This window comes from Ursus maritimus, unplaced genomic scaffold, assembly GCF_017311325.1.
Source record: "Ursus maritimus isolate PB19 unplaced genomic scaffold, ASM1731132v1 scaffold_5, whole genome shotgun sequence".
Taxonomy (NCBI): domain Eukaryota; kingdom Metazoa; phylum Chordata; class Mammalia; order Carnivora; family Ursidae; genus Ursus; species Ursus maritimus.
This window is the reverse complement of record NW_024426663.1, coordinates 75,470,299-75,484,535: the sequence shown is the minus strand read 5'-3', so window position 1 is coordinate 75,484,535 and position 14,237 is coordinate 75,470,299. Positions and strand designations below refer to the sequence as shown.

The 14,237-nt window shown below is 43.3% G+C and overlaps 1 protein-coding gene across 1 annotated transcript in view; it reads left to right on the top strand.

The window, feature by feature from the left end:
• Positions 1–14,237, top strand: part of KCNN2 (potassium calcium-activated channel subfamily N member 2) — a 141,664-nt gene that overhangs the window by 104,655 nt on the left and 22,772 nt on the right. The window contains exon 4 of the mRNA XM_040622570.1: positions 2,907–3,048. Coding sequence (XP_040478504.1) covers positions 2,907–3,048 — 142 coding nt within the window. The remainder of the gene's footprint in view (positions 1–2,906; positions 3,049–14,237) is intronic.

Below are 14,237 nucleotides of genomic sequence, written 5' to 3'. Positions count from 1 at the left end.
ACCTGGCAGTGTTCTAAGCGATAATATCATCCTGCTGATAAGTTTAATATTTGAGTTGCCAGGAAAGAAATCTCGATTATTCAAATAGTGTCTAATGTGGTTCCGTAATTACCTCCCTCTTGACTGTTCACAACTGAGTATGTCTGAATGTAACATAAACATTAGTCTGAAATGTTATTTTTCCATTCTGAGCTACTTTTCAGGCAGGTTTATTTCATAAGCAAAATAATAATAATAATAATAATAATAATAATTATTATTATTATTATTATTATTATTTAGCATTGAATCCCAAGCCCGAAAATACCAGTTCCTAGAAAGTTTACTTCTAATCAGGCCCTGCACTATAGGATTACAGTAGCGCGTAGGGGATAATAAATATTGACAGAATGATGTCATGGCGTAGTGCTTAAGAGTCTTTGCAAAGAGTCAAAGGAGTATGGGAGAAATTTGTGTATTTAAAACTCGGGTATTTATTAAGATAAGCAACAAAGAGGAGTCAGCTGGCCTAAATGTTCCAGTGAATGCTTTTTATTGTAATTTTCAAAACTGTTTACTTCCTTCTCCAAACTTTGAAAACCAAATGAAAAGTGCCTCAGAAAGAACAGATGGGTAAGATTTCCACAGCCATGCCCAAGTTGAGATTTCCTCGTGGACTCCAGCCACGAACGTTCCCCTTAGAGACCTTTGCTTTTATTTTTATTTTTTTTTTAAAGATTTCATTTATTTATTTGACAGAGAGACAGCCAGCGAGAGAGGGAACACAGCAGGGGAGTGGGAGAGGAAGAAGCAGGCTCCCAGCAGAGGAGCCCGATGTGGGACTGGAGCCCGATGTGGGACTCAATCCCGGAACGCCGGGATCACGCCCTGAGCCAAAGGCAGACGCTTAACGACTGCACTACCCAGGTGCCCCTGCTTTTAGTTTTAAATCCCAAACTCCTCTTTGCAGGTCCTTGTGCCTAGCGGATGTGTTTCTGGTCACTCGTGGTATAGAACTACCTTGTGGATTTCACGGAGACGTGATCACATTTTCTAAGTGACCGTGGACATTTTATTGACAGAGGGTGAAGACCGTAGCTGTTTCAGCCAAAAAGGTCGTCTAGGTCTTCAAATGTTAATATAAATTGAGAACATGCGAGTCAAGGGTTGAACACTTAGTGGGTGTTCCAGAAATATTTCATAGGCATCAGGGAATTAGAGTCTTGGGCTCTTAAATGTCTCCGATCTTTCTGTAGATCATGCTTGGTGAAGAAGCTTTGTGTCACCGTTAAACATCGAATAGGGCACGAACGCTCCTGCCTCCCCTCTCCGGTGTCATGCATTCCCTGTGCTAGGCTCGCGCTCGATGGCTTCTACTCTATAGAGAGCCCCAATATCATGAAAGAGTTATAATCTAATCTAAAGCTTCTGAGGGTCTTGTTGAAAATCAAAACCCCATTCTCCCATGGAAGTCTTAGGATAGGCACAGCATGCCCCCAGAGTAGTTCACAGAGCGTGTCAGCTGGTGTGGCTACAGTACGTCACAGATCACGTCACCCTATGTGCACGGTACTTACCCAAGTTTCTCAGTCTTCCTGGAAATGCACTAGGAATGCATTCTGACCTCCCTTTTGGCAATGACAGCCTCTCCACCTGACCAGGGCAGAGGGGACTCCATAGCTGGGTCATGGTGGCGCTCAACTGGGGGGAGAAGGGTGGAGGTTTCTATCCTGCGACCACCACGACTGAGAGGGTGTCCTTCAGCAAGCTGTGTGTGTGCAAGCTGGGTGGCTATCAGCACCCTTGGGAGGGCAAGACGTGAGGCCAGGAGTGTCCTCTCCCAATATGAGAGCTGTGAAGGAAGGGGGTTCTCAGGAGGAATTGGGCGAAGAGCCAAAAAGCCTCTGGTGACCAGAGTCTGGGGTCTGACTGCCGTGGAGACCAGAGGTGGGCCACTCTGCCCCATGACCACATAGAACAGGCATCCAGGGCGAGTTCTTCTGGGGCAACCACTCAAATGGCCTCCGTGTTGTATGCGTGGGGGACAGCAGCGTTCCCATGATGGGCCAGGGCTACCGTTGGGCGCTGCTAATTCAAACAAAACACGATAGGCTCTCTGTTGCTGATACAAAACCTTCCTCCTCACCACAAATATTTTGATACCACAAAGACTAATTAGAAGAAACTGGGTCCCTCTCCTTCTCTCTGACTGCGAGCTTCTTGTATTGTAATGGCAAGGCAGTAAGTTCTATTAAGCTCTGGTTCTGGGCCAGGGTTGCGCAATCAATGTCACGTTTTATGTCTTCAGGAAGATGGCTAGTACGTCCAGGTAGACAGAGTATCGTCCGATGATGGAGGAAGACACAGGATGCTGGGGAGGGGGTATGGGAGGGGCTGGGAGAGGAGCAGACAGAAAAGGGTCCCCCCTGCCTTTAATTTTGAAGGATGACTAAGAGTTGGACCATCATGGAAATAAAGGTAGAAAGGGACAGTGTCAGCAAAGGGAACAGAATGGCTCCTACCATAAGGGTGCGGGCCGAGATTACAGATTGAACCCAGTACCGCAGAGTGTCCCATAAATTAGGCACATCGGTGGGCATCAAGGAATGCTGAGCCATGAGCAAGGTCTGGGCAGAGTTCAGGAACAAACATGCATTTATCAGTTTCCACCCGTGAGAAAAGCAGTCGTCATTTTTTTTGAAGTTTCTCTTTCAGACTATTTTTAACGTTGAGGAACTTGCTGAGGTCTGTCAGATTACACAGGTGGAACTCCACTTTTCTTTACACATAAGAGTGAGATTTGAAACCCTCCGCATAGATCCGTTTACAGAAGCTCCTTAGTGAATCCGCTGGATTGGATCCCGCTGCCCTTGGCGGCCATACCGTCGATGAATTATAAAGGACTGGCTCTGTTTGCTGTTTTGCAGGTACCATGATCAACAGGATGTCACTAGCAACTTCCTCGGAGCGATGTGGTTGATATCCATAACTTTTCTCTCCATTGGTTATGGTGACATGGTACCAAACACTTACTGTGGGAAAGGAGTCTGTTTGCTTACTGGAATTATGGTAAGTATCTTTGGACTTTGTTTCTTTTACTTACGCTCTTAGATCCTGAAGGCACTGTGGTTAAGCTATTCGAGTTCCCAGCCGCAAGCAGCCAAGCATACATGATCGATTCTCGATGGGGAGAGAACATCACTGCTTCTCATCTTCATTCTCACCATGACGCGGCTCTATGAAGCTCGCGGTGCTGCTGGATTGCCAATCTTGGCGGGAGAGGCACCAATTTTGATGCACAAATCCGGTCTTTGAGCTTCGGCTTCAGCCAGAACGTTCTTCATTTCCGTGGGTTCTCCATTGTCCTGCTAGCTGTGTCAACTTGAGTAAATTTCTCCTCTCTGAAACCTACTTTCCTTGTCTGCAAAATGGGGACCCTAATAACCTACCTTGAAGAGTGTTGAAGGGCTGACGAGCTGCGTTTTCTCAATTACAGAATTAGACTGTGGTGGGCTCTGGAACAATGTGGGTCTGGACTGCACGGGCTACTTATATGCAGATGTTTTCTCAGTAGGTACAGTACAGTACGGCAAATGTGCTTTCTCTTCCTTACGGTGTTCTTAGGAACATTTTCTTTTCTCTGTTCCTGGAAAGTTGACTTCTAAGCTAAGGTAGGCTTAGGCAAGGGTAGGCATCCAGGAGGGGAAATGGTTTATTTGAAGGTAGTGAGTCAAGGAGGAACTTGGTAACTTTGAGCAAGGCCAGTGGGCCAGGAGTGCGCAGAGTAAAGTGGAAAAGTGGGGGGTGCCTGATTGGTTAAGTGTCTGCCTTCGGCTCAGGTCATGGTCCCAGCGTCCTGGGATCGATTCCCGCATTGGGCTCCCTGCTCAGCGGGGAGTCTGCTTCTCCCTCTGCCCCTTCCCCTCCCCCCACTCGTGCTTGCTCTCTCATGCTTGCTTTCTTGTGCACGCAAAAATAAATAAAATCTTAAAAAAAGAAAAGTGGAAGCTGGGATGGGAGGCCAGGTCTTAGAGAGCTTTTGAGAAGGGTTTGCTGCCTGGGGTGATATGCCACTGTTCTTTTTTCTTTTCTTTTCTTTTCTTTTCCTTTTTTTTTTTTTTTTTTTTTTTTTTTGAGAGAGATAGAAAGAGTATGAATGGGGGCAGCGAGGAGCAGAGGGAGAGGGAGAAGTTTCCAAGCAGGCTCCACTTCGAGCATGGAGCCCAGCGTGGGGCTCGATCTCACGACCTGTGAGATCATGACCCGAGCCTAAACCAAGAGTCAGGTACTCAACCGACTGAGCCACTCAGGCGCCCCAACACGCCACTGTTCTGGGACGTGTAGCAGGTCTAGACACGACCCCTACTCCTTACACATTCCAGTTCGACTGGGACTAGTTTGTTCCACGCATTTTTTTTTTATTTTTTTATTTTTTTAGCCTTGGTTGAATTTTATTTTTATTATAATAATTTTTTATTATGTTAGTCACCATACAGTACATCCCTGGTTTTTGATGTAAATTTCGATGATTCATTAGTTGTGTATAACACCCAGTGCACCATGCAATACGTGCCCTCCTTACTACCCATCACCGGCCTATCCCAATCCCCCAGCCTCCTCCCCTCTGAAGCCCTCAGTTTGTTTCCCAGAGTCCATAGTCTCTCATGCTTCATTCCCCCTTCTGTTCCATGCATTTTAGATGGATGACAAGGGGGAGGACAGCAAGTGTTATCAAATTGCTCATAATGCAGTGTGAACTTCTAAATGTTGAAGCTGGGCGTAGCTTCAAATTGATGCACTGTTTTCAGTGACCTAGGTTCTCTTTGCTCCTTATCTGCTTTTTATAGTTTGGATACAGCAGAAGGTATGATCTTGCTGCTGCTTTGATTCTGCCTACGTCAGGATATGAGAGCTAGTACCGGGAGCTCCTTCGGCAGGAAATTCCCCGAATTTCTGAGGTTAGGCATCCCTCCCAATGCCTCCGCTCTGTCCACCCCCAGGTTGGAAGCAGAGGGACAGGCTCTCCATGTGAGGGCCTTTGAATGGTGGCCAGAGCAGCCTGTATTCTCAGAGCAGCTGCCTGGGAGGATTGTCCAAGAGTCAGAACTAGCTGGAAGGACCGAGCGCCCGTGGCATAGAAGGAGTGGGAACATTCTTCTCCCACTTGGTAGTACCGACCCGGGAGAAGGCAGCTAGATGGGAACATAAACTCCGGGGCCAATTTTAAGGTCACCAGGAGTAACAGGACAACCATTTCAAGTCCCAGTTGTAAAGACTATAATTTGGGGGTATAATTTAACATTGTTGGCTTGTAAAAGAAAAATACAGTTCTGTGCCTTTTAATGAACCTTTTTTTTTTCATTACAGTGGTTAGGGTCCGTCCTGTTAACTATTGGGTCCCTTCCTCCTTTTTCTTCAGATGATAGCATTTTATTATATCGCTTAATGCTCTGGGAAATAAAATTTGCATGGATGTATTTTTGGAGGGCCATAACAAGCCCACAAGGGACATGAATGATGCTATTTATAAAAAAGAGAACTGCTAATTGCAGAGTCTTTCCCCTTAAGCTTCTTCGAAACAATTTCCTCGGTGTTCCTTTTTGGCAAGATGTCGCCCCCCCCCCTCGTTTTTATTGTTGAATCAGGTATGACTCAGGGTTCGTACAAATAGCCCGATGCGCCACGGATCAGAACCAGATTTGCGGTTAACCTTGCCTGGATCTGGCGGTATTTCTAGCTTTCCTCACGTTTTTCTTTGTCCTTAGGGTCTTCAGAGCCTCACCTGACAGCACAGATCTTTTATTGAGTTGAACTACTTGCTTGCTTAGGTTTCACTGGGGATCCTACTTTACGGAAAAAATAGAAGTTACACTCAACTTTCAATCTATACGGACACAAAGACGTTATGTTCCCTGAAATTCACAGGGACCTGGCTGCTGCGCTGTAGATTCCTGGTGAAACAGACCCTCTGTTCTTAGGCTGAGGAAGTCCTCTCCCATGTAAGGAACAGAGGAGACTAAGTTCAGTTTAGTTAAGGTAGAGAGTAGTATTAGTTTCAGAGGGAGAGGTCAGTGATTCATCCGTTGTATGTAACACCCAGTGCTCAGGACATCACGTGCCCTCCTTAATGCCCATCCCCCAGTTATTCCATCTCCCCACCCCCACCCCTCCAGCAACCCTCAGTTTGTTTTCGATGGTTAAGAGTCTCTTATGGTTTGTCTCCGTCTCTGTTTTGATCATATTTTATTTTTCCTTCCCTCCCGCGTGTTCATCTGTTTTGTTTCTTAAATTCCGCATGAGTGAAATCATATGACATTTGTCTCTCTCTGACTTCTTTCAGTTAGCATAATACCCTCTAGCTCCATCCACGTCATTGCAAATGGCAAGATTTCATTCTTTGATGGCTGAGTAATATTCCATTGTACGTGTATGAATGTGTGTATATATATACACACACACCACATCTTTATCCATTCATCTGTTGATAGACATCCGGGCTCTTTTCATTGTTTGGCTATTGTGGACATTGCTGCTCTAAACATTGGGGTGCAGGTGCCCCTCCAAACAGACTTATTTCTTAATTGGCCCCATCAAAAATGGTTTACTTGCATGTAGAGAAATTCATTCATCTTGGACTAAGCTACGTGCAACGCTGTACGGAGTTGGATTGTGTGTGTCTATCCCGACCGAGCAACTTCCCACGGAGTCAGGCCCCCAGAGCGATCTCCTGGGGGTGAGTTTCTGGGGGTCGATTCCATCGCGTGTAAAATTTCCTGAGGATTGACCGTGTCTGGCTGCAGGTTACCTACAAACCAGTGTGGAGAGTGTTTGGCTGATGGTAAAGCTATCTAGAGGAAGCGAAGTTGTTTTCCCAGCCCATAGATATGGGATATGGTTAGTTTCCTTAGGATGGAATGTGTTTTGCCAGGCACTTTTTTTTTTTTTTTTCGCTTTTGTTTTCAGGAAACTTAAACACCAATCTGTCACTTTGGGATTATCAACGCCAGGCACGACTTCCTTTTCTTTCAGCCATTTATTTGCCTATTCCCCCGTGGGCTTTCGCAATGCCTGTTTGGGTAACATGCACAATGTCAGATCTCCCACGGGCCGTCTCTCTCCATCTGGTCCCTACTAAATTGTGAAAGAGAAATACGATTTACAATACCCCTGAGAGGGGACAGGGTCATCCCTGAATCATCTTGTATATTAGCTCCGAAGTACTATTCTTTGTGTTCTTTTATATTTGAATTATCTGGTTCTTGTGTTGATGAAATTGATAGAATTTATGGCTTTATGTGTTTTTCTTTTACTTTGACCTAAGATAACAGTCCGTCCAAATGCCAACATCTCCAAAGCCCATTTCCCATTTCAGAATGTACCCAGGAAGCAATGAGCACTGCCTTTCTTCATAAAACGAATGAAACTAATGAATTATTTCGTGGCACCTCTTAGATGTGCACGTTTCATTGGTTAAAACCCCAAAATTAAACTGTAATTTAAAATTTTTAAATAGCCTAATTTGTGTCACGAGTGATATTTTTGGGCTCCAAGGACATGAAGATTAATCTTCAGTGCTCTGGGCAGAACTACATTGTGAAACGGCGAGGAGAGAGAGTTTTCCAGACTATTTCTAAGAGACAAACAAATGGCCTTATCAAAAAATAACCTCTCCTCGCCTACAATGTCAATCGTGACTCCAAGACAACCGCAGAGAGCTCTTCTTGTAGTTTTTACAGTGTCGTTTACATCGATGATGATGGAAATGCTTAAAATAAGACGGTCTTAGATACAGGTATCACAGTGTGATAGGTCAGACAAATCAAGCAGAAATTTCCTTCCTATCAAGACCTCCCTAATAGTAAAGCTGAAGACACAAAGATCTCTTCCTCTCTCCTGGATAGCCTTTTAAAAACATAAACTCCTAGGATTGCGCAATAGTCACCCATCACCCTTCCAGAGAAAACCATGAGGGTCATGATTACTTTTCTCTCTTCATTCATCAGTCTGTCTTCTGTGGGGTCCTACCGGGGACCTGACACTTCATTAATGTGGATGTCATCACAACCAACGGGATGAACTCTACAAGGCTTTACTGTTTGGGTTGAAGGTGCTGGGCAAACGATGTCGTTAGATCATTCGCCTCTTAGCTTTTTGTCAGCTGGGGCGGATTTCTCCTTATCTCCAGCTTCTTGTAGAGAAGGTCATCGTTTTGCTTAGCATTTACAAACTCGTCCTATCTACCGTTTCATATGTATAGACACAACATGAGCTATAAGCTCTAATTTCCCCTTACTTAGGAATATACATGATTGTTTCAAGAGGAGACTACAGCTTCATTGGTGAAAGAGTATCTCTTGTCTGTCTTATAGGAGAATGGGGGTCATTCAGTCACTTGTCGTTTCTGCTTGTCTATTTGTTGAATGATGGCATCTCTTGTGGGCCCTTTAACTAGAATCTAGATGCCTAGATTTTTCGGCTAAATGACCTTAAAACCGGAAGTATTATCTGCCCCATCCTAGGGACACAGGCTATTATCTGATAAGGGGTTCCCCATGGATTCCTCAACGCAAGTGAGTCCATTTCAGAAGTGTGATTTTGGTTCCCCCCAACCATTTCTGCAGTTCATAATAATTTAACAATCACCACACCAGTGAATGGTTCACATTTTATTTAGGGAACAACAACAACAATAAAAGCCTATTTTTTATACCACCTTAGAATGAGAACTTTGGATAATAATCCTGTCGCCATCCTGTTACCCAGTGTTGAGGAATCCTCACTGAAGGTCACATGATGGCTCAGCCAATTGTCAGAGGTCACTTTTCATTCTGAGGGGGAAGAATCCTGCACTGTTGACTCAGTCAGAGAGTATTCCAAAAACACAGCCATAAATTAGCCAAAGCTTATAAAGAGAATGACTGTATTCAAGAGGGCTAAACCGGAGGTCTGGTTAGAGTCTTGCTACTTTCTGTGTCTCCATTTGGGGATTTTTCCCCCTGCCAGTGGACATAGAAATCCCGAGAAACTAAAGTCAGTTCTTGGTAATGCTTGTGTGAATAAGCAAAAAAAAAGGAAAACAAAACCCCACCCCAGGATCCTTTTTGTAGGTCTTATACAATTTGACATCAGGTGTTTAATATCAAATAATAACTTTGGAGAAGTTTTTAGTTTATTGGGGGTCTTTCTGGTGTGTTCAGTGAATGTCATCAAATGAAGGCTCGGGGAGGAGGCCTATCTTTAAATTCTTAGGATAGATTCTATTTTGTGCAGAGGAGCAGGGGGGGATGGTGGGCCTTGTCATTCAGAAGGCGAAATTCCCCACCAGTGCGCTGAGCAGACCTTCGTTTCTCCACGGGAACATTTCTTCAGAAACACAATGGCTGCTTTCTTCCAGGTACAGACGAGTAGAGTCGGAAGTTGTTGTGACCTTCTAGCTTTTGACTTGTTGACGCCACAATTCCACCTAATTTTTCTGAACTATCAGCACTTTTAGTTGGCAGGGCTGCCCTTCCTGTCTTTAAAATACGTGCGCTCACACTGGCACCGTCGCTAATAAGGAGACTGAAACCCAGGCATGACTCATGGTTGACCAGTTTTATGCACCCTTTCTTTCTTTCCAACCGTCAAAGTACAAGAATGAGCTGAACCAGCAAATCACTCTAATGGAGACTTGGGTTTTCCAGGTATGGGTTTTTTTCACTCAACTCAAAAAAAACCCCCAAAAAACACACCTCCTCCCTTCTTCCACTGGTTGAGGACATTGGACTTGACCTCTACCCTCCTATCAGCAAATACCAACTCCTCTTTGAAGAAACTCAGGGCATTTATCTTCAAAATTACCTTGACTGTTGTTGATTTTCCTGACCCGAGGAGATCTTGCAGAATTCCAATGGGATAGAATAATAAAGCTGAGTGTTTTAGAGAATTGTAGTTGCCAGAAGTGATTGGTTGACATCTTTTCTTGAAAAAAAAAAAAATCAGACAAGTGCAGTAAAATGTGTTTATTACTGTGATATTGAGTCAGTCAACCCCAGGGACAGAAAAATGGGCAGTATTTCCAAATACTCATCTTACCTTCCTTTTGGAGGATATGCTGATGTTTTTAAATGAAAGTTAATCAGTCTTAAAACTGTTTTATTAATTTGGGTGGATCTTAAGGAAGTAGCATGATTTTTTTTTTCAAATTAACTGTATTTTGATAAATCTTAATCACTGTTAGTCGAACAGACTGGCTATCACACTGAAGTTTTGAGCTTTTAGGAGCTATTATAAGACTTGCAGGAGGAGAATTAATTTAACACTGGAGTATTTTGAACACTCGCCTTTTTTCATTAGTCATTCTCGGTGAGGATTCTGGAATTTCTAAAAGAAAATTACACATTCTAGTGTTTATGTTAAACCTTTGGCCAATGCCTTTTTAAATAAGAACCCAAACCCTTACCCAGTGTGCTACTAAAGGAGTTTCCCTTCCCCATAGGCTTGGATTCTCCAGTTGTTAAAGCTTGCTCCCCAAAATGGTTTTCCAGAATGATTCTTGAAAGTATCCGCAGGATGAGCAGAACCAGGGGACCTGAAGTAAAATGACGGTGGTACCTTGAACTTTTCACACATCTTGTAGTAAAATGACCTCGGGGAAAATGAACTTCTTCCTGAACATTCCAGGGCCCAGCATGCCTTACCGTTTCTGTGCTCTGGTGAGGAAGTGCAGAGTGAAGAAAAGGACTGTACTTGGCAGCATCTCAGACTCTCCAGTGTTGGGGTCCAACTTCTGCCTTATGCTGGGTGGCATTTGGTCACTTCGATCTGGCGAAGGGCGATGAGCATTAGTAATGATCTCTTCTAAGGACACGGTCTCGCTCCCTCCTTTCTCTCTCTCTCGCAACATCTAATTGTCAGAAGGAAAGGTGATACACCAGGCTAAGGAGAACCCCCACGTTTGCCTTGAATCTCTCAGCTTCATAAACATACCGTGTTTTCTTCATGTAGCCTTTAGGGGCCCGGGCATCTGGAAGGGATCGACCAATGATTTGCTTCGTTTTCCCAACATAACCTAAAACGAAATGGGGGACCGGGAACCAGGCTACATTTTCCGACTTTGGTGAAAGGAAGATGACTCATCTTGTTAAAGGCATACAGGGATCTTTGTTTCAGAGAGTAACATATGTTCATCCCAACTGTTTCTACATCCATCGTGATGACGACACGCTTTGGAGAAAATGTTGTAGAAGCATGTTTACCTTCATCTGTCTTGGAACAGAGTGGACAATAACGTCATGCCATTATTTAAATCAATCATTAGAACTGTTCATGTGGGCAGGGATTTCCTTGGAACTTGGAGAGCTTTCAGAGGTGAACCGGGTTCATTTTGCATACCTCTACTTTTTTAAGTTACTTTTTTGAAACCCGATTCTATACACATGGAATCCTTTGATGACTATTAAGGACCTGGGGACACACAAATTAATGGTTTCCCTAATGAAAATAAAACTAAAGGAGTGACTATAGTTGAACCCTTGAGGTACCATTTAAAGGGTACAGTTAGGATGATGGAGTGACAGGTGCAGGTAATAGTTTGAATAATTCCTAAATTGTCAGACTCCCCTGCTTTTGCAGTTTGCCACGGAGGTACTCATTTTAGTGCACAAGATTTGTGGTGAGTTAGAGAAGCCTCAGCAACGAATGGGCCAGTAGCAGGAAAAAAAACAAAAAACAAAAAAACAAGAGCCCAAGAATAAACACAAACAAAAATCGACTTTCAAAGGCTTTTGATACCAGTGATTTTCCACTCCCGTTAGGATGTTGATTTCTTTCCAGAAGGATCTCAGCAGTGGCCACCTGCCAGGGGAGAACAATATTCAACTTTGAGTGCCAACTGCCGCTCACAGCTCTCTCGCTTTCTCTCTAGCAGTGGAAGCCCCTCAGAGTTTTACATTCTCTGCTTATTCAGAAACCATCGCTGTTCTTGAATCTCTCACAACTCTCTGACTGACGAGCACCTGGGAGCAGTGTGCAACAGGTGATCCCGTATTTCTAGAGCAAATGTTAACTACAGTGGGCAGGTATGGATGGCCATCTTGAGTGGTCACCGATCCCATCCACTGATTTTTGGTTAGCCCCTTATCAGTACACCAAAACTCTTTAGATTTTGTGGCAAATGTTTGAAAGTGAACAGAATAGATGTGAATGCTTTCAAAAGCCATTTTTAAAAAATCTGAAGTAGAGTTGATATACTTTAGTTTCAGCGTATAACTCTGTGAACTGACATTTCTGCACATTATGACATGATCCCCAGAAGTCGTTACCCCGTCACCTTACAAAATTATCACAATACTATGTATGTATCCCTTAGAATGTATTCCATATCCCCATGATCTATGTATTTTATAATTGGAAGTTTCAGTTTCTGTTGTGTTTGTTCATTCGTTTTTTTAAAATTCTACGTACTAGTGAAATCATACAGTATTTGTCTTTCTCTCACTTATTTCACTTAGCATGGAAATTTCTAGTTCCAACCACGTTGTTTCCAATGGCAAGATCACATTCTGTGTGGCTGAGTAATACTCTACTCTGTGCATGCATGTCTACATACATACATATGTACATACACACATCTTTAATACTACACTGAACATAGGGATGCATATATCTTTTCAAATTATTTTCACTTTCTTCAGATAAATCCTTAGAAGTGGAATTACTGGATTGTATGGTAGTTCTAATTTTGATTTTTTTGAGGAACTGCCATACCGTTTTCCTTAGTGGCTACACCAATTTACATTCCCACCAACAGGGCACAATCCTTTTCCTCTACATCTTCGCCGACACTTGTTATTTCTTGTCTTTTTGGTATTTGCCCTTCTGACAGGTTTAAGGTGGTATCTCGTGGATTTGCATTTCCCTGATGACTGGTGGTACTGAGCATCTATCTGTTGGCCATCTGGATGCCTTTTATCTCTGTGGGTTCTCTGCCCATTTTTAATCAGGTTATTTGGTTTTTCTGGGTGCTGAGTTGTAGGAGTTCTTTATATATTTTGGATATTAACCCCTTATTGGATCTATCATTTGCCGATACCTTCTTCATTCAGTAGGTTGCTTTTTGCTTTGTTAATGGTTTTCTTCACTGTGCAACCTTTTTAGGTCGATGTCGCCCCCCCTGTTTATGTTTGCTTTTGTTGCCCTTGTCTGAGGGAACAAATCCGAAATTTGCTTCTGAGAGTACTAAGATTATACTGCCTATGTTTTTTAGCTGGGCGTTTTATGGTTTCAGGTCTCACATTTAGAGTTTATTTTTGGTATAAGAAAGTGGTCCAGTTTTCCCAACACCATTTATCGAAAAGACTCTCTTTTCCCCATTTGTTTGTTTATTCTTGTCACCTTTGTTGTAAAATTTCTGGGCTCTTGATCCTGTTCCATTGATCCGTGTATCCGTTTTTGTGCCAGCACCATCCTGCTTTGATGACTCTAGCTTTGTAGTGTGGTTGGAGATCAGAGAGCATGACCCCTCTAGCTTTGTTGTTCTTTCTCAAGATCGCTTTGGCTGTTGGGGGAGGGGTCGTATACACATCTGAGGCTCACTTGTTCTAGTTCTATGGAAAATACCACTGACGTTGTGATCGGGATGGCACTGAATCTGTAGGTTGGCTAGCTAGCTCAGTGCTGCCAGTTCAGGAGCACATTCTGTCTTTCCACTGATTTGTGTCCTCCAGTTTTCAGAGTACGGGTCTTTCACCTCCTTCAATTTGTTCCTAAATGTGGATCCTTTTTAAAAAATAAAAGTACGAGCCAATTATGTGTATATAATTTTCTGACTTGCTTATTTAAATATTATGTTGGCTTTAAGTATTTATTATAGAAATAACATTAATTAATACATATGTATGTATTAATGAATTAATGTGTATTACAGATATGAGTAATTCCCATTCCTCAGTATTAGCTACTGAAGGTGAAGACTACCATGTACGTAAGGCGTGGAGTTGCTTCTATAATTAGCGATTTTCAGACCTCCAGGTCACCTTGTAGGACTTTTGGGACACTCTTGGCTAGCTATCCACTGAGCACCTTATCATTTGGGCTAATGTGAAGGGCATCCTAATAAAGACTAGTTTAAAAAGATTGAAAGATCCACAAGTATCGTAACATCGTGCTGTTGGTGCCCCTCTTCAGTGGGCTCCTGCCTTCATTGCTGTCTACTGAGACAGTTTGGCAAGCTTTACTGCCCTGGGGTCCTCTTGGGTGTGATTCCATCCAGAGGGTCC